General features: G+C 41.7%; 1 protein-coding gene across 1 annotated transcript; it reads right to left on the bottom strand.

Annotated features, from left to right (window-relative positions):
* Window positions 1-178: 178 nt before the first annotated feature.
* Window positions 179-26,244, bottom strand: si:ch211-203k16.3 (fibrinogen-like protein 1). The gene is made up of 6 exons (XM_060915798.1): window positions 25,906-26,244; window positions 9,957-10,191; window positions 4,989-5,126; window positions 3,455-3,671; window positions 3,164-3,359; window positions 179-325 (listed from the first exon to the last, which is right to left on the bottom strand). Exons 1-6 carry the CDS (start codon window positions 26,242-26,244, stop codon window positions 179-181), a joined length of 1,272 nt encoding a protein of 423 aa, XP_060771781.1.
* Between the last annotated feature and the right edge of the window lie 698 nt (window positions 26,245-26,942).

Raw genomic sequence — 26,942 nt, 5'->3', positions numbered from 1 at the left:
CGTGTCAGGTTTAGTTGAAAGTCACCAAACATTTCAGGCCATGATGATGCAGGTCAACTCCAAAGGATGAAAATGAACTGCCTTGGTTTGAGGCCAAAAACGATGTGTAATAGGAAGATACGAAGCACCACAGTTTTTTTTTTTTTTTCCCCTCCTTAAAAGTCTACTGTTCAGGCTTTTAGGGGGATAGGCGCGGTCGGAAGGTGCGTGGTCGGATCATCATGGTCACCTTACGCAGGGAGTAATAATCAGAGTCCTTCCAGGTGAACCAGACGATGCCGTTGGGTCCCAGTGTATTTTTCCCCTTCGGAGAGTAGCGTCCACCCTGAAGAGCACACAGACACTTAGAGTAATGCTTTTATGGCTGTTATCACCAAAATGAGGATGGGTTCGCTTTTGAGTCTGGTTCCTCTCGAGTTTTTCCCTTGCTGCCGTCGCCACAGGCTTGCTCATTGGGGATAGATTAGGGATAAAATTAGCTCGTCTTTAAAATTCTGTAAAGTGACAAAAGTGTACAACATATAAATAAAAAATCCTTTCACTTAATGTTTATCACAAAGCAGCTTTACAGAAAATTAAAGGCTTTAAACTTGAGCTAATTTTTTATCCCCAATGAGGAAGAAACTTTGAGGGGAACCCATCCTCATTTGGGTGAGAGCATGATATTTATAAATAACTTGATTCTGTAACTGTGAAAATCATTTCTAGTTTTAACATCGTCTGTGTCAGTGACGTTATAAACTATCCATGACAGCTGCAGTCAAAGTTATCATGGTGATTGTACCCCTCTTTTAAGTGTCCATATGGGGCCGTCCTCCACAGGAGGGATGTGAGGAGACTCCAACTAGAAGTAGGGCATGAGGATGGATCAAGGCTAATAAAAGACTGATGCACCAGTGCCTAGTTCAGCACTGCAATTTTGCCCTGAAATCAATTAAATTATTTTTTTTTTATTTTAAGAGACGGGTGGGAAAAATACTGAGAAATTCCACTTGGTATCTAGATTTTCACTTGCGTAAAAGTGGTAGTATGCAGTCGAAAATGTACTCGAGTAAAAGTTACAAGTAAAATCTAGAGACACTGTTCATAATGGAGAGATGGGTGTTTTGTTTTGGGGGTTTTTTTGGGGGGCGATTTTGGTCTGAGCTATGAAGTGGAGTTTTGATGGCTGTTGGATGAATCATGACTGACAGGCAAAGCTTGGCTTCTCATGGCTAATGTATTCCAATGGGGCCAGAAATACATTGGGAGAAAAACAGATGGATGCCCCCCCCCAAAAAAAACCACACACAATGAGTGCATCTTTTCAAACGCTGTACACATTATTCAAGATGAACTGAAGCTGGTTTGGGGTCAATATCTCAAACTGCAGGCGAAGAAACATGACCAAAAAAGGGGTGGGGGTGGAGTCGAACAGATACTACCAGATAATAGTGCTTCCTTCACAATCACCCTAAAGGTTGTTTTTTTTTTTCTCTTACAAGTTACACTTCGGCGGCACGGTGGTGTAGTGGTTAGCGCTGTCGCCTCACAGCAAGAAGGTCCTGGGTTCGAGCCCCGGGGCCGGCGAGGGCCTTTCTGTGTGGAGTTTGCATGTTCTCCCCGTGTCCGCGTGGGTTTCCTCCGGGTGCTCCGGTTTCCCCCACAGTCCAAAGACATGCAGGTTAGGTTAACTGGTGACTCTAAATTGACTGTAGGTGTGAATGTGAGTGTGAATGGTTGTCTGTGTCTATGTGTCAGCCCTGTGATGACCTGGCGACTTGTCCAGGGTGTACCCCGCCTTTCGCCCGTAGTCAGCTGGGATAGGCTCCAGCTTGCCTGCAACCCTGTAGAAGGATAAAGCGGCTTGAGATAATGAGATGAGAAGTTACACTTCGTATTAAAGTCAAAACTAAATATTTCTAAACATAATGATTTTCATAAACCTTTAGGTGGTGATTTTTTTTTTTTAATCGTAGAATATAGAAATGAACTAAATTAGCTTGAATTTGATTTGCTGCTGAGACAGTTTGTTAGCTCCTGGATTCGATTCTCGTCTCACTTCAAAGAAATCAGGCCGATATTAAAACAGTGAAAGTTTTTGCGAAACTTACCTCCGCATAGTTCAAGGTTGTGTACAGAGGTAGGGCTGAGATGTTCATCCTGAAGTAAGTGCTACACTGCACTCTGGCAACTTCTCCATCTTCAAATGTACACAGGTAGCTATAGCGCTAACTACATTGTGTAGCATGAGAAGGTCAAGGCTGGTGACGATACGTTGAGTTTATTTGCGCTAGTGTACTCTCACTCAGGATCTTTCTACTTTATTATTATTCTCGGCTGTTAATTTGTCCCTCAGTTTTCAACCAAGCATCACCAAATTTCATATGCATACCTCTGGGCTGAATTACATTGCTATGACTTTTGGTGCTGATCTGGATCATTGATCCAGAATGATCCATGAAAAACAGGTTTTTTTGTTTTGTTTTTCTATTATTTAATATTTTGTTCAGGGCGGCAGGACGCAAATTTTCCTCATCTAAGCATTTCACTCTCTCTTACCGTTCTGGATCTATAGGGTACAGTGACCAGACATCCCGGTTTGTAACAGCTAGTGCAAATTACTGTGATTTTAGTCACAGTATTTTTTTTTTTTCTTAGACACATACTTTAAGTAGAAGTATTCAGTTTCAATAATGGTTAAGTATCCCTCCTGTCCCAGCACCAACCAGGCTCTTAAGGCACACTAAGTGGCACTGATCTCCATATCTATAGCCCTCGGCAAGTTGCCCATTCCATAGCTAGGGTTACAGTGGGGAGGGCTGGTCCTCTGATAACCACAAGAGCTTGATTCATGCCTCGCTAGATGGCAGTCGGTACCATTTTTATGATCGTCTCTGGTATAGCCCGACTGAGTAGAACTCACGATCTCCTGGTCAAGAGGCAGACACGCTAACCACTGGGCCAGGTTGTGGTCTTATGTATAGTAACACAGTGCATCTACTCCACCCCCTGATATTCAGATTTCGTCACAAAGTAGCTTTACAGAAATACGTCGTTAAATCCCGAACGAACAGCCCACAGGCAAGATTGGTGAGGGGGAAAAAAAAAAACTGCCTGAGGAAGAAGTACCTTGAGTTAGAATGGATAAATCATGACCGTATGCAGGTGTAGAAGGGTTTACCATGTGGTAGACGCCGTTCAGGTTAGCATAGAAACACTGGTTGTACCACCAGCCTGCGTGTGAGATCTCAGCACAGATGTTTCCTGTATCAGGTGTGCTGAAGTCCTGCTTATCGTGATACCAGCTGAACGAGTCTTCAACTGTACCGCTAAATCCAGAGACGTGAAGCCTGTACTGGGCCGCCTCATCCTCAATCCTGTCCCACACAGAGCCGAGTCAAATCAAGATTATTTAAGGGCAGTGTGTGTTAGTGAGGATAATGACACACCTTGTTTTATAACTTGTCTTCACCTGAAGCTCTGGTAAAGAGCATGTTTGCGTTTGCCGCTCCAATCCTCCATGTCTATACGCAGCGTGTAATCTCCCTGAGTGGACAGGTCGTGGATGTGCCGATTCCCGAGCCAGTACTCAGTGCGCAGGTCTCCGAAACCGTTTTTATACTCCTTCCAGCTGCGGTCAAATTTCACCGAGCCGTCCTGCCGGCGCTGAATCACGGTCCATCCGCCACCTGAGAGACAAACATCACTCCAGAATCCAATATGAGCATTTTGTCGTCACTGTGTCTCACCACACAATATTATAAAAGTCTTTTCAAACCGCTAGAACACATGGCAGTGGAACAGCATCTCAGAGGAAAGCGCTATTGGCCCTCTTCCACATACATGTCCTTACGATTGGCTAGCGAGGGATAGAAATCATGCCTTTCCCGCTCAAACAGGTGAGAAGCTTTCTTTCTTGATGCCTGGGTACGGATTGTCGTGGGCACGCCCGGATCACTGCACAGGCTTCGGCCTAGGGGCCCCCACGCCCCCCGCCTTGCAGGGGGGCCCCCAATTGGTCAAAAGAAAAAAAAAAAACCTTCATATTCATTGGCTCAAAATGAATATTTAAATAAATGGACGCCGATTGGGTGAGGCAAATCCGCCTTCCATATATAAACGTTAGACGTCACGCACGACGTCACTCCACAGTTGAACAGTGAACATGTGACAGAAAATACGAGAGCGGTGCTCAAAAGCGCAAGGCGCAACGGCAAAAAGCCCAACATGACAAAGCTCTATTGAGCTTTTTGAGCTTTATAAAATTTCATTTTGAGCTTTATAAAAAAAAAAAACCTTTAAAATAGACAGTTCTTTACAGGTAGATGGGATAAGATGGTGGTGGCCGGGGGGGGGGGGGGGGGGGGCCTACAGCAACTTGTAGCCTAGGGGCCCCTGGCCATGTTAATCCGGCCCTGGTCATGGGATCTGAACATGTGAGATCCTGACAATGAACAATGTTAAATATTTAAAAGTGGTCAAAGGTATGAGAATGATCAAAATGGCTGCCTTGTGATTCAGATAATTATGATGTACATTAGTCATGGTTGTAGATTAAAATCTCACCAACGTTCATCGGCCAACACTGATCACTTTACCTACAGGGTTGATAAAATGATGCTAGTAAATGAGAGAACACACAGCCATTTTTTTTTACGAGCTAGAAGAAGGAAAGTAAGTCATGCACAGAAACCGCAATCTTATCTTATTTTGCTGCTAGAAAAGTTCAATACAAAGCATTCGTACTATCGATACGTCACTGCTGTTTACGTTAAAGGTTGCAGTTTCGAGTTTGTATTGTATAGCTGAGTGTTTTATATAGCAATAGAGCTCAAGATGCTGGACATAGAGGTTTCATTAAACAAACATGGGTAAAGAAAATGCAAATCACACTGTTTTTTAAAAAAGGACTCTAGAAAAGAGGATAGTCTTCAACACTCCCAGTGAACAGGCAGCGGAAAAATTATTTAGAAACTGCAGCTTGACTGAGAGTCTGTAGTAATTACCGTCCATGTCCATGTCGCAGTAAACCTCCACGGGCATGGCTCCTAACGAGGGTACCACGGTGTAGATGCCGGACCGCCGCACGCCGTTGTAGTAGATCGAAGCGCAGTCAATGGGGCAGTTTCTAACATGCTGCATCTCTAAAGGTACACAAACACCACGTGTTTAATTATATTACAGATACATTAAGTTCTTGATATACAGTAAGTCATGACAGGAAGGGATCACAGCGGGGGGGGGGATGTCCAAAATACAGAAAAATTATACGGGAGAGCAGGGAGACTTGGGACAAGTTTTCAGCTTTAGTAGTTTATGTAAAATTCTTTGAAGGTCGCATCACATTCATATTGCATTATTGAGTATTTACTGTCAACCTCACCATGCAAAAATAAAGCAACATGTAATACATCAAAACCACTCCCAGAGATATCACCTAGGCCTGTATTTTACAGATGTGAATAAGTTGAACCAATTTGTCACAAGAATTGTTCCCTTCGCCTTAATATGTCAGTCTTTCTTTCTTATAATGTAAAACCCAAGCTAAAATCAACTTTGATCATGTACAATTCTATATTATTGCCACAAGCCACAGAAATGTATGCTAAAATCCACAAAACAATAGCCATCCTAAATATTATTTAAGAACTTTGATAGTTTTAGCTGATATTTAGAGAGTTTTTCAAAGGGTTATGGTGGTTAAATTGCTGATTTTCTAAACATATGCCATGTCTATTTCAGACGCGTCACATCCATAACGGAATTTCGTCACATCCATAACGCTGACGTTTCCTTCCGAAACTCTGCATGAAATACAAAATATTTTAAACGAAGATTTTTTAATATTCACCTTGGACCCCTCTATCAAACGGATATCTCCATTTCGACATTAGGTTTACAATTTCACAGAGTTTGATAAAAATGTACAGTCACCCAAGAAAAGTGATACTTTTTCTGTCACATCCATAACGCATCTTTTATTGGCATTTTCTGGCATGCCCTAGATGTACTATGGGAATTGTTCTTGTTCTATCACTTCTCCAGTATGGTACAGCCTTAAAATATGCAACACCTGTTTAAATACTGGGAGACAATAAAACATGCACTGGGTCATTTGTTGCCATTTTGAGTTCAAGTGTCACATCCATAACGCTGGAATTGCTCTGTACCCATGACAGTTTCTCAGCTCGTCACATATACTGGCCTTCAGGCTTCACTTTTTCTCTCATTATATTTATTTTTTTTTTTTTTTGAGGGAGACGTGGGACATGTTGGAAGAGTTGGGACATGGAACAAAAATAAAATACCTAGCTTAATCAATCCTACATGTTTAATTTTTATTTTTTTTATAAATCACAACTTGTAACATATGAACTGTATGAGCACACAATGCTGGTACAGTGATACTTTTCTATCATCTCATTATCTCTAGCCGCTTTATCCTGTTCTACAGGGTCGCAGGCAAGCTGGAGCCTATCCCAGCTGACTACGGGCGAAAGGCGGGGTACACCCTGGACAAGTCGCCAGGTCATCACAGGGCTGACACATAGACACAGACAACCATTCACACTCACATTCACACCTACGCTCAATTTAGAGTCACCAGTTAACCTAACCTGCATGTCTTTGGACTGTGGGGGAAACCGGAGCACCCGGAGGAAACCCATGCGGACACGGGGAGAACATGCAAACTCCGCACAGAAAGGCCCTCGCCGGCCACGGGGCTCGAACCCGGACCTTCTTGCTGTGAGGCGACAGCGCTAACCACTACACCACCGTGCCGCCCCGACTTTTCTATCAGTTGACCCAAAACCTGACTCGACAAAACCGTTCCATTCTCAAGAAAGAAGGAAATCAGTTTAATCCTCATGCAGGCGCACGTTCAGATTTTTAACAAACATTTTAAACCATTTTATATTTGTAAACCACAAGAAAAAAATCTGTAACATGATGAACTGTCCCAACTCTCCCCATCTGGGCATTTTGCAGAAAAAAAAAATCAATCGTTAAATGTTTTTTTCCCAGAATTTAAGTTTAATAAATAATACTGTATACAGTAACTCGAGACTACATACTTTAATTCCTAACAAATCCCCAGTTCACCAGCGTCCGTTACAGCGTGGAATGGAGGAGGGGGTGAAGGAGAAAATACTTTGAAGTTTTGGTTGAGAAAAATATTGAGCTGCACAAACGTTCCTGCAGGGTCCAGGTTCAGCTCCAAAGGAAGTCGGTTAGTCTAAGGGGCAACATCGAACTTCCGATGGCATCTAAAACCTGATTGGTTGAAATTAATTTATGGGAAGATTACAAACTGTCCCAAGTCTCCCCTACAGGGTGGGGCAAACTCGTTTACTCATTTAAACAAACATAGTGAGAACTTGGAGATCAGAACTATGACTTTTCCTTGATGCTGAGGCAGTGCCTTTATCATTCTTATGGAAACATGGATAGAGTGTAACTTTTAAATAAGATTTTTAAAATATATAAATGGACCAGGGGGCGGCACGGTGGTGTAGTGGTTAGCGCTGTCGCCTCACAGCAAGAAGGTCCGGGTTCGAGCCCCGTGGCCGGCGAGGGCCTTTCTGTGCGGAGTTTGCATGTTCTCCCCGTGTCCGCGTGGGTTTCCTCCGGGTGCTCCGGTTTCCCCCACAGTCCAAAGACATGCAGGTTAGGTTAACTGGTGACTCTAAATTGACCGTAGGTGTGAATGTGAGTGTGAATGGTTGTCTGTATCTATGTGTCAGCCCTGTGATGACCTGGCGACTTGTCCAGGGTGTACCCCGCCTTTCGCCCGTAGTCAGCTGGGATAGGCTCCAGCTTGCCTGCGACCCTGTAGAAGGATAAAGCGGCTAGAGATAATGAGATGAGATGAGATAAATGGACCATAAAGACTTGGATAAAAGATACATGAAGAGTACCACATCAATGTCATGGAACAGTATTGGTTGAGTACCCTTCCCCTCCCCCCCAAGAGTATACAAGATCCAGTAACATGATTATTATCATCATCATCATCATGCGCTAGCAGTGCTGGCACAAATTGTTACTCAGCATCTTTCTACTTTCTTCTTCTTATTATTATTATTCTCCTAACGTTTTTAAGAGGCTATTTCTCCCTCAGTTTTCAACCAATCACCACCAAGTTTCAAATAGGCTGAATTACATTACTATGACTTTTGGTGCTGATCTGGATCACAAAACCAGAATGATCCATGAAAAATGGGATTTTTTTTTTTCAAATTTTTTTTTTGTTCAGGGTGGCAGGGTGCAACATTTCCTTGACCTTCAATTGACAGGTCAGCTAGTGCAAATTACTGTGACTTTCATCACAATCTCTATCTAGTTATTACTACTACATCACCTTTACTCATTAAAAAAACTTGTAAAATTTTCCAAGTTCAACTAATAAATTGTCCATTATTTGTTTTTTCATAACAAATGTGATTGATTTAGATGTGTTAAATATACTGCGGTTAATAAGTAAAGAATAATACACTTCGAAGCATGATGTTATTGGAAAATGAACAATTTCTACATCACACCACAATTTAATCGCTTGTTTTTCTCTTCCGTTACTAGTTATTTCTGAACATGAACCATTTAAAAAAAAAAAAATTGTCATTTTTATTTGTTTATATATGGGTGATTCTAGAATTTGGGGTACATTTCGCATCTCTGAGACAAACCTTTTGTTATTTTCCACAAAATAAATCTTTATGAATCAGTTTTCAACAATAATGCAAATTATGATAAACTTTCACCAACAGTGATGCTTGTTATACATTTTAGACCCAATTTATCCATAAAACATTAACTAAATGACTCCCACCCCTCCCCCCACATTACTGTCTGTCTGTGACTCATCCTGAATAAACAGGAAGTGATGCAGTCTAACAATCTGTTTTGTTTTTTCGGGCTTATTCTATTCACTGTTATAAAATCAAATTGCATAGAAAGTCTATTTTCTGCATAATGTGAAATTTCAGTCATAATTTTTTTTTAAATCCGTCCCAATGTTCTTGTCAACTCTGTTAGCTCTATTATAAAATCCACAAAGACTTGGAATAATACGCATGACACACGCATGAGTGAGATCACTTCCTCTGGCGGGAAACTTCAGAAAGGCAGTGAAGTGTGTTATGTTTCTTCTCTCATTAATTTGAACAAAATGTTGAGGATTTTACACCAACAGCAGATTAATGATTCGTCAACTCTGTTATTGCGATATTGGAGTGAATCTCTCACTCATTTATTTTTAAACAATAATACAGTTAAAATCCATAAGATTCTGTTTTTATACATGCTATGTGGTTGCTAGTTTGAGGTTAGCCTGCGAAGTTAAGACCCAAAATGGTGGGAAAACGTCAACTCTGTTCATAGATTGCCCGGTTATAACGATAAACAGAGTTGACAATGACTAACAGAGTGGACGCTTGAAATGTACCCGCGATTACAGGACGGGCCGTGCACTGTACATAGTATAATGTCGTGGAACATTTCTAACACTTTGTATTTTGGTTCCGTAAAGTCCCTGTATATGAGCTTATGATAAAAAAAGATCATTAATAGAAATCTTTGCACTATTGTCAGCGCTGCTGTTACACAACATTTAATGAATGCTTTCTGACCAATCAAAACTGAGTATTCAATATTGATTGATTAGGAAGTGGGCTAAAAAAAAAGGGAAAAGATGATTTTCTTTTCTTTTGAATGAGCTTATCCAAATCAAACTCCTGTGTGTGCCCTGTGATGACCTGGCGACTTGTCCAGGGTGTACCCCGCCTTTCGCCCGTAGTCAGCTGGGATAGGCTCCAGCTTGCCTGCGACCCTGTAGAACAGGATAAAGCGGCTACAGATAATGACATGAGATGAGACGAGACTCCTGTGTGTGTTGGAGCGCCCCCTGGTGGCTGTCAGGCTAAAACAGCACCATGTGAGCCGGTGCTCTGAAACAGATGTGCTTTCCAGCTCACCAGGATGCAGGGCGTGCCGGGTGCTCAGCAGCGGGCTGGTACGGACGATGTTGATCATGCAGCCGGGGTTTCGGCGCACTTTCTCCACCAGCACGGAGAGGTTATGGATCTGAGCCTGCAGGTCGGAGATGAGCGAGCCCTGGACGTGCAGCAGCATGGTGGCCTCAGCATACTGACCCTCCAGCTCACGGAAGCGATGCTCCTGAGACGAGTTCACACGGAGCTTTTCTTCACTCTGACATCGACATACAGGGAAAAAAAAATGCAGAACACTTTCATGTTAGAAAAGAAGACCAAACCATATCTATAGATAGATTTTTTTTTGTTGCTGGTAACTCCTGTGTAAAGCATCCTTGGGTTTGTGAAAGGCGCTATATAAATTTAGCTTTTTATATATATATATATATATATATATATATATATATATATATATATGCGGCACGGTGGTGTAGTGGTTAGCGCTGTCGCCTCACAGCAAGAAGGTCCGGGTTCGAGCCCCGTGGCCGGCGAGGGCCTTTCTGTGCGGAGTTTGCATGTTCTCCCTGTGGGTTTCCTCCGGGTGCTCCGGTTTCCCCCACAGTCCAAAGACATGCAGGTTAGGTTAACTGGTGACTCTAAATTGACCGTAGGTGTGAATGTGAGTGTGAATGGTTGTCTGTGTCTATGTGTCAGCCCTGTGATGACCTGGCGACTTGCCTTTCGCCCGTAGTCAGCTGGGATAGGCTCCAGCTTGCCTGCGACCCTGTAGAACAGGATAAAGCGGCTACAGATAATGAGATGAATGATATATATAAAATAACACACACACACAGGTGCTGGTCATATAATTAGAATATCATGAAAAAGTTGATTTATTTCAGTAATTCCATTCAGAAAGTGAAACTTGTATATTCTATTCATTCATTACACACAGACTGATTTATTTCTTTTAATTTTGATGATTATAACTGACATATATATATATATATATATATATATATATATATATATATATATATATATATATATATATATATATATATATAACAACTAATACACAACTATAACAACTAATGAAAATCCCACATTCAGTATCTCAGAAAATTAGAATATTACTTAAGACCAATACAAAAAAAGGATTTTTAGAAATGCTGCCCAACTGAAAAGTATGAACACGTACAGCACTCAATACTTAGTTGGGGCTCCTTTTGCCTGAATTACTGCAGCAATGCGGCGTGGCATGGAGTCACTCAGTCTGCTCAGTCTCCAAATCATCACAGACTGTGGAAACTTCACACTGGGCTTCAAACACCTTGGATTCTGTGCCTCTCCACTCTTCCTCCAGACTCTAGAACCGTGACTTCCAAATTAAATGCAAAATGTACTTTCATCTGAAAAGAGGACTTTGGACCACTGAGCGACAGTCCATTTCTTTCTCTCCTTAGCCCAGATAAGACACTTCTGACATTGTCTCTGGCTCAGGAGTAGCTTGATATTAGGAATGCGAAAGTTGTATCCCCTTTCTTGAAGATGTCTGTTCGTGATGGGTCTTGATACACTGACACCAGCCTCAGTCCACTCCTTGTGAAGCTCTCCCAAGTTCTTGAATCAACTTTTCTTGACAATCCTCTCAAGACTGCGGCCATCCCTGTTGCTTGCGCACCTTTTCCAGCCACCCTTTTCAGCGATGACCTTTTGTGGCTTACCCTCCTTGTGGAGGGCATCAGTGATCATCTTCTGGACAACAGTCAAGTCAGCAGTCTTCCCCATGATTGTGGTTGTGTGTACTGAACTAGACCGAGAGATGCACTGTGTTCATACTGTTTTACTCAAACTCAAAATGAAATATTCTAATATTTTGAGATGGGTTTTTGTTTTTGTACTGTATGCCATACTGATTAAAATTAAAATAGAAAAATGCTTGAAACATTTTAGTTTGTGTAACGAGTCTATAATATATAACTTTCACTTTTTTTAAATAACTGATGGAAAATATTGAACTTTTTCACAATATTCTAATTTTTTGAGATGCACTAGTGCGCGTGTGTATACACACACACAATATATATATATATACACACACACACACACACAGTGGGGGAAAAAAAGTATTTAGTCAGCCACCAATTGTGCAAGTTCTCCCACTTAAAAAGATGAGTGAGGCCTGTAATTTTCATCATAGGTACACTTCAACTATGAGAGACAGAATGGGGGGAAAGAATCCAGGAAATCACATTGTAGGATTTTTAATGAATTAATTGGTAAATTCCTCGGTAAAATAAGTATTTGGTCACCTACAAACAAGCAAGATTTCTGGCTCTCACAGACCTGTAACAACTTCTTTAAGAGGCTCCTCTGTCCTCCACTCGTTATCTGTATTAATGGCACCTGTTTGAACTCGTTATCAGTATAAAAGACACCTGTCCACAACCTCAAACAGTCACACTCCAAACTCCACTATGGCCAAGACCAAAGAGCTGTCAAAGGACACCAGAAACAAAATTGTAGACCTGCACCAGGCTGGGAAGACTGAATCTGCAATAGGTAAGCAGCTTGGTGTGAAGAAATCAACTGTGGGAGCAATTATTAGAAAATGGAAGACATACAAGACCACTGATAATCTCCCTCGATCTGGGGCTCCACGCAAGATCTCACCCCGTGGGGTCAAAATGATCACAAGAACGGTGAGCAAAAATCCCAGAACCACACGGGGGGACCTAGTGAATGACCTGCAGAGAGCTGGGACCAAAGTAACAAAGGCTACCATCAGTAACACACTACGCCGCCAGGGACTCAAATCCTGCAGTGCCAGACGTGTCCCCCTGCTTAAGCCAGTACATGTCCAGGCCCGTCTGAAGTTTGCTAGAGAGCATTTGGATGATCCAGAAGAGGATTGGGAGAATGTCATATGGTCAGATGAAACCAAAATAGAACTTTTTGGTAAAAACTCAACTTGTCGTGTTTGGAGGAGAAAGAATGCTGAGTTGCATCCAAAGAACACCATACCTACTGTGAAGCATGGGGGTGGAAACATCATGCTTTGGGGCTGTTTTTCTGCAAAGGGACCAGGACGACTGATCCGTGTAAAGGAAAGAATGAATGGGGCCATGTATCGTGAGGTTTTGAGTGAAAACCTCCTTCCATCAGCAAGGGCATTGAAGATGAAACGTGGCTGGGTCTTTCAGCATGACAATGATCCCAAACACACCGCCCGGGCAACGAAGGAGTGGCTTCGTAAGAAGCATTTCAAGGTCCTGGAGTGGCCTAGCCAGTCTCCAGATCTCAACCCCATAGAAAATCTTTGGAGGGAGTTGAAAGTCCGTGTTGCCCAGTGACAGCCCCAAAACATCACTGCTCTAGAGGAGATCTGCATGGAGGAATGGGCCAAAATACCAGCAACAGTGTGTGAAAACCTTGTGAAGACTTACAGAAAACGTTTGACCTCTGTCATTGCCAACAAAGGGTATATAACAAAGTATTGAGATGAACTTTTGTTATTGACCAAATACTTATTTTCCACCATAATTTGCAAATAAATTCTTTAAAAATCAGGCAATGTGATTTTCTGGATTTTTTTTTCTCATTCTGTCTCTCATAGTTGAAGTGTACCTATGATGAAAATTACAGGCCTCTCATCAAGTGGGAGAACTTGCACAATTGGTGACTGACTAAATACTTTTTTGCCCCACTGTATACATACTATATATAAAATATTTATTTATTTATTTATTTTTTATTGTGTGTATATATATATATATATATATATATACATACATACACACACACACACACACACACACACACACACTAATGCTGTCAAGCGATTAAAATATTTAATCGCAATTAATGTCGCGACTGTCATAGTTAACTCGCGATTAATCACAATTTAATCGCACATTTTTGTCACATGAAAAAACATTGTAATTCTCTCATCAGCATAAAGTGAATGGGCTTGCTCACCGTTCGAACTACGGGGGTACTCAGGGGATCCGAGATCCCCTGAAACAGACATGAGATCCCTTGAAAACATGATTTGGGAAATGTTGGGGGGGTCTCTAAAATATTGGCAAAATGATGTTTATTGACATAGCAATCGTCTGTAACGGGAAGCATTTGCATATCCGAAGTGAGCACGCGATGGAGATCCGCGCTCTGAGACAAGCGCAAGCACCCCCCCCAAGGGAAAAAAAGGGACCCCCCGAAAATATCGGCATAGTTCAAACACTGGTTGTACCAATGTTTTTTTTTTTATTGCAGAGCATAACACGTCTTGTCACAGCCACTGCAAAGTCGGGCTGGAGCCGCCAATGGGAAAAAGAAACCTAAGCCGAGCACCGTGGCTCTTCGGGGGAGGGCAGAGGACTCTGGCTGTGCGGGGCGCGGCATTACAGTCTAGCTGCTATCGTTTTTCTAAGCAAAGTCTCTGTTCCAAGTTCCTGGCAGTTTCAAAAGCTTATGAAAAACCTACATCATGTCACAGAGCGTTAATCTCGCGATAAAAAAATTATCGCCGTTAAAATTGAGTCAAGTTAACGCGTTAATAACGCGACATTTTTGACAGCACTAATATACACACACACACACACACACACACTACCGTTCAAAAGTTTGGGGTCACTTTGAAATGTCCTTATTTTTGAAAGAAAAGCACTGTTCTTTTCAATGAAGATCACTTTAAACTAATCAGAAATCCACTCTATACATTGCTAATGTGGTAAATGACTATTCTAGCTGCAAATGTCTGGTTTTTGGTGCAATATCTCCATAGGTGTATAGAGGCCCATTTCCAGCAACTCTCACTCCAGTGTTCTAATGGTACAATGTGTTTGCTCATTGCCTCAGAAGGCTAATGGATGATTAGAAAACCCTTGTACAATCATGTTAGCACAGCTGAAAACAGTTGAGCTCTTTAGAGAAGCTATAAAACTGACCTTCCTTTGAGCAGATTGAGTTTCTGGAGCATCACATTTGTGGGGTCGATTAAATGCTCAAAATGGCCAGAAAAATGTCTTGACTATATTTTCTATTCATTTTACAACTTATGGTGGTAAATAAAAGTGTGACTTTTCATGGAAAACACAAAATTGTCTGGGTGACCCCAAACTTTTGAACGGTAGTGTGTGTGTGTGTGTATATATATATATATATATATATATATATATATATATATTAGTGCTGTCAAAAATGTCGCGTTATTATCGCGTTAACTTGACTCAATTTTAACGGCGATAATTTTTTTATCGCGAGATTAACGCTCTGTGACATGATGTAGGTTTTTCATAAGCTTTTGAAACTGCCAGGAACTTGGAACAGAGACTTTGCTTAGAAAACTGATAGCAGCTAGACTGTAATGCCACGCCACGCACAGCCAGAGTCCTCTGCCCTCCTCCCCCCAAAGAACCAGCACGGGCAGGGCGCGCTAGTAGAGATGGGATTTATGGCTCTTTGATGGGATCCGCATCTTTGTGATCTGTTCTTTGAAAAGAGCCATTCAAAAGACTGGCTCATTTGGCTGTTTTTAAATATTTATTCAGTTTTAAGAAGACAGCGTCTAAAGAAGCCAGATCCTTCTGAACTGTAAACTCAATGCTATCCCAGAAATCCTTCCTGTAATATGCAAATTTGGCCGCCTCTGATTGGACAGCGCGACGCATCAACAGGCAGAAAGTGTAAAAGTACAAAATGTGTTAAGTGAGCTGAAACAGTAAAGATCAGATTAAATGCAATATTTATCAACGAACAACTTAAAGTTAATATAATAGTGTACTTTATATTATAATCAAGCATGTCAAGCCTACTGTCACTGTGTAACCTGTCTCTCTGATTAGAGCTGTAGACTAACTCAAGCAGTAGATCACTTCACTCATGGTTCTCTTGCTAGCCCCGCGCCTCGGGACGAAGAGCCATGGTGCTCGGCTTAGGTTTCACTTTGCAGTGGCTGTCAAGACGTGTTATGCTTTGCAATAAAAAAACAACAACATTGGTACAAAGCAAGCCCATTCACTTTATGCTGATAAGAGAATTACAATGGTGTTTCATGTGACAAAAATGTGCGATTAAATTGCGATTAATCGCAAGTTAACTATGACAGTCACGACATTAATCGCGATTAAATATTTTAATCGCTTGACAGCACTTATTTATTTATTTAAAAATAATAAGGCACATTTTCATTTTCTTTCCATTTAAAATCCATAAATTTCTGCTCTCAGCTGTAGCTGTGTGGGCGTGAGCAGTATGACCGAGCTGTACCGTGTTGCTAAGCCGTTAGCACAGGGTGAAGAGCTTAAAGGGCCGAGCAGGTATGGTCAAGGTGGCGTTGAGTTAATCCTGTTAGCATGCGGGGTCAACGAGAATCAAGAAAAGAAAAAAAAAAAAGGACCGAGGCCAGTCAGTATAAACCAGAACAAAACTTTTTTTTTAAGAAATAACAACTAGAGCTTTTTATAAATTCCAGATAATAAAAACCCTGCGTGAGATCACAATACAGAGATGCTGGATTTGGGAATTTCCTGTTCACACGCAGGATTATGAACTGATAACGTGTCACTTGTGATAAAGAATCAGCTGTGAAACCTGACACACTAAATACTAAAAGGTGTACAAACTTTTGGGGGACTGGGGTTAGTGGATGTTCCTTAATAGCTCTTCATCTCCAGAGATCTAGATTTTTGTTGTTGAACTGCCTTCAAATCAGGTTTGGAGACCGAGAGTCGTGACAAAAAAATAAAACACGAGAGCAACGGAACAGATATACACTCACCAGCCACTTAATTAGGAATGCCTGCTGTCCGTCTGATGTGGTTCTCTAATCAGCCTTGACAGCAGTATGATGCATCAAATCATGCAGATACAAATCAAGAACTTCAGTTAACGTTCACAATGTTCAAACATCAGAATGGGAAAAATTGTGATCTCACAGTGAAGTGCGACTTTCTTTCACTGTGGCATGGCTGTTGGTTTGAGCCAGATGGACTGGTTTATTTGAGTATTTCAGAAACTGCTGATCTCCTGGGGTTTTCTCACACAACAGTCTGTCGAGTTTACACAGACAGAATGGTGTGAAAAACTAAAATCACTGAGTTGAGTGAGGGACAGTTCTGTGGGTGGAAACCAGGATTGTAGTACTCGAGTCCAACTCGTGCACTAATTTTAAGGACTCATGCATTAACTGCATTAGGACTTGATTTTTTCTTTCTTTCTTTTTTTTATAACATGCCATAATAATTTGGCTTAAGATATTCATATCTACGTTAATTTTTGTACTAATTTCGTGCACGCCTTGGCGCGTGCATCAGACAGACTCTCAGGTGCGCTCCGGACAGCGCGCACCAAGCGGACTCTCACGTGCATCGCAAACGACTCGCACCTGCACAGGATTAAAGTGCAATCAGTGCACCGATATAAAAACACACTTCCTTTACGAAGTATTGAGTTGCGTTGCTGACACATTACTGAGCTTTATTTCCTTGTTTGGTTTCCTGATCCCTGATTTCCCGTTTCTCGTCTTTGATTCTGTCGAGTCTACGATAGCCTGTTTGTGCCTGCTTCACCGTTTGCCTGCCATTCTGGATTGTTTACCGTCTTCACTTGTGTTAATAAACACACTTTCTGCACTTACATCCGTCTCCCAACCATCTCTGACAGAATACTTCACACTCCCTGATAAAGAGAAGCACATTCAGCTGTTGAGGAACAAACTGAAACAGTCACCGTCAAACGGTGCGGTTGGAGTCTTGTTCTCGGACTCAACTCAAATTTTTTTAATGACTCAGACTCGAGGTTTAGTGACTTGACTATAGACCCCTTTCACATGACGTCACCGCGCCGCGAGATTTTGTTAGGCGCCATATTGGAAGACCAAGTACATGCACTCACAATATAAAACAAAGTACGAGCGAGAGTAAAGTGACACGATGGATGATAATTCTGGTTATGTGAGTACATTACCAGCTGCAGAAAGGGCACGGTATGTGGAGAAACTGGCTGTGATTGATGGGTTTGACCCATATGATAAGACTCGGGGCAAGGGAGAATGGAAACATAAGGAGGACCTGACACCAATTCTGCCATCTGTTTGCTACCCAGACATTGTAAACTATTTGTTGTTTACACCCAGTGCCTACACTCAGTGTTCGAACTATGCCGATATTTTCGGGGGGCCCCTTTTTTTCCCTTGGGGGGGGGGTTGCTTGCGCTTGTCTCGGAGCACGGATCTCCAAACACATGAGAAGCCTATCTTACGCACATATCACGCGGACTCCACACCTCCACACACGCATCGCGTCTGAAGTCATAACTCATCAGGGGAAATCGTGTCCGCATTGGCATGTTCAAAAAACAACCTCGCGTCAACAATGATACCACACGCAAGAAAAAAAAAAAAAACAGTCAGGCTACTCAACAACCAACCTGGCAGCAGCGAGCAAGCCCCAAACCATCCTAAATTATTATTATTATTATTATTATTATTAAATTGTAGAAGTCTGTGAGGCTTGCTCCTCATACAGTTATCAAATTGGGGCCAATTTAGCATGTTTTAAATCTGAATTTCTTGCGTTTGCTTACCTCAAAGTGTCCGCAGATCATGCACAGACTTATCCATTATATCCACAGTTTTTTGCCAAGTCTCACACAGGTTTCTTTCAAGTCTACTGTTGGGCCAATAAATCATAAATAAAACAGCTCAGATTTGTTTGTTTAAGTCGTTTGCCACTCCACTTTATTCTCGTGGGTTCACATACCACTGCCGTTATTATCCCCTTATTGGTCTTCCAAAATGGCGCAGGGTCTGTTTACTTCCGGTTTCGGGTGACGTCAGTGAAAGGGGTCTATAACACTGGTGGAAACAAGTGCCTTGCTGATTGATGAGAGGTCAGAGGAAAATGGGCAGATTGGTTTGAGCTTTTTTTTTTTTGCCAGGAAGGATATAGTAACTCATATAAATCACTCTTTACACCTCGGCATGCAACAGAAAACAGAAGACCACATTGGGTTCCAGTCCTGCAGCCAAGAACAGGATTCTTAGAATCAAGAACAAGTTCCTATTAAAGTGGCCGGTGACTGTAGAAGATGAGCGAATATAAAAAAAATAAATTACTTGTACTAATACAAACTATTTTACATTTCGTCATTCATATATATATATATATATATATATATATATATTTTTTTTTTACATTAAAAAAAAATCTGTCTGCTCCACCATCCATGCTGCTTACACCGGGGATGCAGTGCAGCAGGGTGCCTGGTCAAGACAGTCTGTTCCATGCCCCAAACCTGTGGTAGAGTACAACAAGTTCACGGGTGGTGTGGACTTGTCTGACCAGTTGATCCAGTACTACACAGCACAGCACAAAACTGTGAAGTGGTACAAGAAGGTTTTTCTTCACTTCCTGGACATTGCTGCAATAAATGCTTTCATCCTCCACAAAGAACTCATGCAAAACATGCAGAAGAAAAGCCTGAGCCACAGGGATTTCATGGAGGAGCTCACTGCACAGCTGTGTGGTGTGCCACTGCGTTTTGAGGTCCCAAAGGCTCCTCAGAAGAAAGTTGTCAAGGCTCACAAACCAGTTTGTGGGATTGAGCTGAACACAAATGGGAATAGGGTCGGTGATGGTCGCAGAGCCTGTGTGTACTGCAGGTTGCAGGGAAGGAAAACAAAAACCCTGTGGAAGTGCAAAACGTGAGATGTTTTCCTTTGCCTTCAACCTGACAGGAACTGTTATGATGCTTGGCATCCAGATGAGGACTGCGATGAGGAATGACAGCAGAGATCCACAATCCAAGGATGATCATTAGCTACTGAACATTTTATTGAGTATCTTACAGTTGAAAAGGGCATATTTATTATAAGATTTAGAAGAAGCCAGAATATTTAATCTGTGACTGTGATAGCTTTGGCTTTTAGGGCTTCTTTTTTTTTTTTGCAGCAACTTTCCAAGCAGAGAGGTGTGGGGGCAGGGAGGTACAGGGGCCAGGGCCTTTGTCTTTGACAAATGGACTATGGACCCTTTTCACGTGATGTCACGACAAACGCGGCCGCCATTTTGGACATGTACTACCAGTAGTTTACCACAGCCAACATTGAGGAACGGCAGCAAAGAAAGTTTTTCCTTTCAGCAAGACTTCCATCATGCCACTATATTGTTGTGCACCTGGATGTAGTAACCATCAACAAACAAGGCAAGGGTTATCATTTTATCGGATCCCGACGGAGAAGATAGATAGCGGCCATTAACAGGAAAGATTGGCAGCCCTCGGCATACCAACGCTTGTGTAGTGACCACTTTGTTGGAGGTAAGACGAATAAAATTAGCCAGAAAAGGCATTACATTGCTGTTAACATTCTGTGGCGGCGAGTGTGTAACCAAATAGGTTAAAATAACCCATTGTAACCTCTTTGTTCTTCTGTAGTAGCTATTGTTGACTAGCTAATGTCAACAACATAGTAGCTAGTATGTTACTGTAGCAATGTTTACGTTCAGTCATTTGGATGACTGTTAAAACCTTTCAGTCTCAAGTTTTTCCTTTACTGTATTTACTAGTTTACTGTAATTATGATCCGGCAGCTATTTACACCGGATCCAGTGTAAATAGCTGCCGGAGCCAACGTCCGAGGTTCCGGAGCGCGCTCCGGCTTGCTCCCTCTCAAATTAAGCAGCGCGCTCCGGCTTGCTCCCGGAGTGCTCCGGCCGAGGTTCCGGAGTGCGCTGCTTAATTTGAGGGGGAGCAAGCCGGAGCGTACGTCAGTGAACAATCCTGGTGGAAGCAGGTAAACGTCGTTCTCTAAGCCTGCTAACCTCAATTTTTGCAAATACCTCTCCCTCTGCTCGCCCTGTAAATGCCCTACGTCGCTGGATAGTGAAGGTGTTTTCTGCATCTCGCTCCTTTTTCTTTTATGTTTTTCGTTTGTCGCCTTCCTCGCATTCAAACTGATTCGAGCCGAAGTCCACTACATGTCCAAAATGGTGGTCGCGTTTAAAAAGGTCACGTGACTGAAAAGGATCTATAGACAGTGACAGGGTGGATTACAGGTGAATTACACCTACCTCATCAATATTCATTTGAAAGGGCAACTGGCTTTGGAGAAAACAAAGGTAGTCTGAAGTTTCTACAATTAGTATTGAAACTACAGAACATTTCTGAATGCTGTTCTTACTTTTATGTAGCCAACACCTATGTTTACAAGGCTCAGACTTCAAAAGTCTTGTGCAGATATATTTAGTGTTTTTTTTTTTTACAAGGTTTGAAGACTCTGAAAATAGTTTTTTGTAAGGTTGCGTTTGCACTTAATTTAAATAAAAACAAATTTCATTCCATTCACTTTACTCTCATATTATTGCTGAGGGTGTCCAGAATATAACCATGTGTGTCACTTTTGCATGGATGTTTTTAGTTAGATGAAATACTTAAAAATGTCAAGGTTTATCAGACTGCCACAGTGTGTCTGACAGGCCCAGGACCTCAGAGTGCTAAATTCTATTTTATACATTTTAACATCCAGAAATAATGCGGAGACAAACATTCGCACTTAACTCTGATCCATTTTCAGATTTCTATGATCCCGTCTTCAGTATCATGAAAACTGGTTGTCAAGGAATGAAATGAGCAACACATCCATGATTTTGTTCACGTCTTGCCATGAAGGAATAAAAAAAAAATCTGATTATTTCATCTCACTGTGTACTGCACACTCTATAGGGCTGTGATGATGACTACTTCATCCCTCCTGTCAATCATTATAGACACGCCCTCATCTTTACTGCGCAAAAACACACACGTGGACAAACTTCTTACTAATCAGCAGGAAAAAAAAATGCAAATGGAAAGCGCACGCTCCAGGTAAACAGATAATAACACACATGTTGATATGGTGCAGTTTTCTGTAAGATGTTTAACGATGATGGAAGGAACCTCCTGTGTCAGCACTACGTACAGTACGTTTGAGAGTCTGCTGAGGGAACGACTGTTTGTAGCTGCTAGAAGGTCAGTGAGACCAGGAACTTGTTTTGAAGGTGTTCAAACATAAAAATATGAAAAAAACATTAATGCTGTTCTTTGATATGATATGTATATATTTATTTATATATGGGCCGTATGGTGAAATACCGTGACCGAGGTCTTGAAAGTACTGAGCGAGGCCCTCTGGGCCGAGGTCAGTATTCAAGGCCGAGGTCACGGTATTTCACCATACAGACCGACCTTAAGCTGGTAAATAATATATGTATTTTTTTCTTTACCAAATTCTAACAGAAAACGAGCGCGCCCGAAAGGGGAAACTGAGCCGAGCCGCCATTTTGAATCCTCATTCACGGCTGTAATGCAAATGGCTTCCTCCTCAGTATACAAGTGCACTTCCATGGCAGGAAAAAAAAAACCTACATTTTGCCACCTACGTAGTCCCCTATTTATACAAAATTGAGTCATTCAGGATTCAGCCATGTTTTTTGCTCGGCGTTAACAACAGTTAGAGGTTTTTAGCTTTCTCCTGAAATGTTTAATTTCATTTCTTCTTCCTCAGGGTAGTAAAACTTTCTTTCGCTGTGAAGACTGTCGTTATCGCTATCCATGCTGTAAAATTAATGCCATTCTCCTGAGAAATGCTGGCAAAAATTTAAGATTTTTGATAATCTTATAAAAAAAAAAAGATAAACGTTGACAAAAAATGCTATGTTTGTTGTTGTGAACAAGCGAGTCGCCAGAGGTCCGTAACCGGGGTCCATAACTGGGGTCCGTACCATAGGATACGGACCTGCTCGCCAGCCAATCAGAGCGCAGAATTTGATGGAAACCGGACTGCGAAAAAAATAATTAACAGTTATTCCATGAAATCGAGTCGTACATGAGCTGGTAGCCGATGAGGATTTTGAGAAACAGCACATTTTTATTTTATTTTTCGCAAATTCAATATATAAAAACTTTATACAAAATCATTTCCGCTTACAACTTAAACAAACCGGTGAAACGACAGGAGCAATTTCTGAAAAAAAAAAGCTATAATTATCATTTTGAAAATTTTTTTAAAAAGATGCGTTCTTACCATCCAATACTTTCATTCCATATTTTGTTGCTTTTTTTTGGTATTTTTTGCAGTTTTGTTTTCGAGTAGAGTTTTTATTTCATTCTCGATTGGTTCAGTAACACGCTCCGCCATTTTGTTTTTCTCTCCTCATGGTATATGAGCTGATATACTAGTAGTAGAGTAGCCAATCAGAGCGTGCAATTGCTCATATCCAGTGAATGTGGATAGAATCATAAATATTACAAGTGGCACAAGAGCAATTAACGGTTCTGAGTGCAAAGTTGAATTCTGGACGACGAAAAATGTTCTATTTCTGTTGGAGTTTCCAGATGTTTCACTGCTGCACACACACACACACACTGTATCCTGTGTGCAAATGTTTTGTCGAGATAAAAAGTGTCCCACATTTTATGATTCTGAAGATTGCTAAAGCAAGTGAGCAACAATATCACGTGACCACCGTGGGGCATGCTTGAGTTACTTTTAACCAAAACAAGTCAGCGTGGGTGAACATGGCAGACTCGGCTCTCCCTCATGAGTGCAACTACAAGATAGAGCAAGATTAGAGGACGCGTCATTGTTCTGTACAGATAACTAAATCATTCTAGCTAGCGCTTAGCTATCTTAGCCTTCGAATGCATGGGCTTGAGTCCATGGTAGTGAATGAGTACAGTGGTGCTTAAAAGTTCGTGAACCCTTTAGAATTTTCTATATTTCTGCATAAATATGACCTAAAACATCATCGGATTTTCACACAAGTCCTAAAAGTAGATAAAGAGAACCCAGTTAAACAAATGAGACAAAAATATTATAATTGGTCATTTATTTATTGAGTAAAATGATCCAATATTATATATCTGTGAGTGGCAAAAGTATGTGAACCTTTGCTTTCAGTATCTGGTGTGACCCCCTTGTGCAGCAATAACTGCAACTAAACGTTTGTGGTAACTGTTGATCAGTCCTGCACACCGGCTTGGAGGAATTTTAGCCCGTTCCTCCGTACAGAACAGCTTCAACTCTGGGATGTTGGTGGGTTTCCTCACATGAACTGCTCGCTTCAGGTCCTTCCACAACATTTCCATTGGATTAAGGTCAGGACTTTGACTTGGTCATTCCAAAACATTCACTTTATTCTTCTTTAACCATTCTTTGGTAGAACAACTTGTGTGCTTAGGGTCGTTGTCTTGCTGCATGACCCACCTTCTCTTGAGATTCAGTTCATGGACAGATGTCCTGACATTTTCCTTTAGAATTCGCTGGTATAATTCAGAATTCATTGTTCTATCAATGATGGCAAGCCGTCCTGGCCCAGATGCAGCAAAACAGGCCCAAACCATGACACTACCACCACCATGTTTCACAGATGGGATCAGGTTCTTATGCTGGAATGCAGTGTTTTCCTTTCTCCAAACATAACGCTTCTCATTTAAACCAAAAAGTTTATTTTGGTCTCATCCGTCCACAAAACATTTTTCCAATAGCCTTCTGGCTTGTCCACATGATCTTTGCTGCTCATCTGCAATTTGCTAATGTTCTTTTTGGAGAGCAATGGCTTTCTTCTTGCAACTCTGCCATGCACACCATTGTTGTTCAGTGTTCTCCTGATGGTGGACTCATGAACATTAACATTAGCCAATGTGAGAGAGGTCTTCAGTTGCTTAGAAGTTACCCTGGGATCCTTTGTGACCTCGCCGACTATTACATGCCTTGCTCTTGGAGTGATCTTTGTTGGTCGACCACTCCTGGGGAGGGCAACAATGGTCTTGAATTTCCTCCATTTGTACACAATCTGTCTGACTGTGGATTGGTGGAGTCCAAACTCTTTAGAGATGGTTTTGTAACCTTTTCCAACCTGATGAGCATCAACAACGCTTTTTCTGAGGTCCTCAGAAATCTCCTTTGTTCGTGCCATGATACACTTCCACAAACATGTGTTGTGAAGATCAGACTTTGATAGATCCCTGTTCTTTAAATAAAACAGGGTGCCCACTCACACCTGATTGTCATCCCATTGATTGAAAACACCTGACACTAATTTCACCTTCAAATTAACTGCTAATCCTAGAGGTTCACATACTTTTGCCACTCACAGATATGCAATATTGGATCATTTTCCTCAATAAATAAATGACCAAGTATAATATTTTTGTCTCATTTGTTTAACTGGGTTCTCTTTATCTACTTTTAGGACTTGTGTGAAAATCTGATAATGTTTTAGGTCATATTTATGCAGAAAATTCTAAAGGATTCACAAACTTCCAAGCACCACTGTATGTAGTTATACACCTAATGTTTTGATCTTACAGAGAAAGAAATTGTTTCACGGATCTATTTGCAAACATCAACCACAAATTTCATCCCTGCGACTCAAAACTCTCCGAGGTCGATGCAGAGTCACGATGTTTTCCGTGCATCCCCATCTTGCGTAGTTATGCTAAATTAGTTAAAGCTCCTCGCGTTCGGTTGTTTCCTGTTTCCGTAGGGCCGTACTGTTTACCTCAAGAGGGAGGAAAACGGTCCCAAAATGTAGAAAAGCGATGCTCAGGAAATCAAAATGATCACATCTCATCTGCATTGTATTGTTCTTGCGAGATAGAGGAAAACACAATGCGCAATCAATTTTTTTTTGAAAATTTCAGATGGCTTTGCAGTGAGCACCTTTAAAAACTTCATGATGTGCTGTTAGATTATTAATCAATCAATCAGTGCTGATTATTTTTCTAGAACACATCAAGTGTTTTATTTCTTACAAATGAAAGCTGAATGCTGTGAGCTTCGAGGAGGCAGAGGTTCAGTGAAACCATTAGAGACTAAATTGTCCCCAGTGCACCTTTAATTTAGATCACCACCACTACTGGAACCATTTATCTTCAGTATTTTGTGATCCAAACATTTTCTCTCGTCCACGTGAAGCAGCAGCTCTCAGGTCTGACTTGTACCAACCTGCAGCTCGAGGACTTTAACTCTGTGCCGATGGTTGCGCAGCTCCTCCTGCAGTTCAGAGATGGTCTCGTGCAGCGCCAGGATCTGCTGCTTGCGCTCTTCGTTCTCGTGGAGCCAGTAGGAGACCTCGTCCGTGCAGCGGAACACGTCAGGGCAGCGCTGGTCGTCCAGCTGGGGCAGCGTGGCCACCAGTTTGCACGTTCCATCCTTCATCACCTGGTTACTGTACTCACCGCACTGAGACGTGTGGACCTGGTGCGTGCGCTCCGAGCGCCCGTTGTCGCTCGCCCTGGCGCTCGACAGAACCATCAGGAGGGTCAAAAGAGTCCCAGCCTCCATCTGCATGACTCCAACTCGGTGACCCTCGGGCCTAGAAGGATCTGGGTAACTCAGAGCAGCATGATATCCACTTTAACATTCAGTCTCAGTCAAGTCAAAGTGACCACATCTTTGTGAGAGTTTGGACTAGACCGTCCTTCTTCTTCCCATTAGATTCGTTATCTACACATCGGTGCAAACCTTTCTCTTTCTGTATTCTGAAACAGAAATCAGGAAAATAAGGATGAACCGACAACACAATCCCCCTCACACACAATATATATCTGTGGGCTAATACAGGCTTGTAGTACTCAAGTCTGACTCGTGCCCTAATTTGAAAGACTCGTGACTTGACTCGGACTTGTGCATTAACTGCATTTGGACTTGCAAATTGGAAATGAGGACTTGGATTTTTTCTTTATTTTTTGCAACACGGCATAATTTGGCAAAAGATATTTATGTCTACATTCATTTTTGTATTAATTTTGCCCAAGAGTGTCACATCTGCGCACCTTGGCATGTGCATCAGATAGACTCTCGGGTGCGCTCCGGACAGCGCATGCACCACGTGGACTCTCATGTGCCATAAACAACTTGCACCTGCACAGGATTAAAGTGCAATCAGCACACCTATATAAAATATATTTACTTAGCGAAGTATTGAGTTGCGTTGCTGACACATTACCGAGCCTTATTTCCTTGTTTGGTTTCCTGATCCC

This window comes from Neoarius graeffei, chromosome 3, assembly GCF_027579695.1.
Source record: "Neoarius graeffei isolate fNeoGra1 chromosome 3, fNeoGra1.pri, whole genome shotgun sequence".
Lineage (NCBI taxonomy): Eukaryota > Metazoa > Chordata > Actinopteri > Siluriformes > Ariidae > Neoarius > Neoarius graeffei.
Note: the sequence above shows the minus strand (reverse complement) of the source record. Positions and strands in the feature narration are given on the sequence as shown.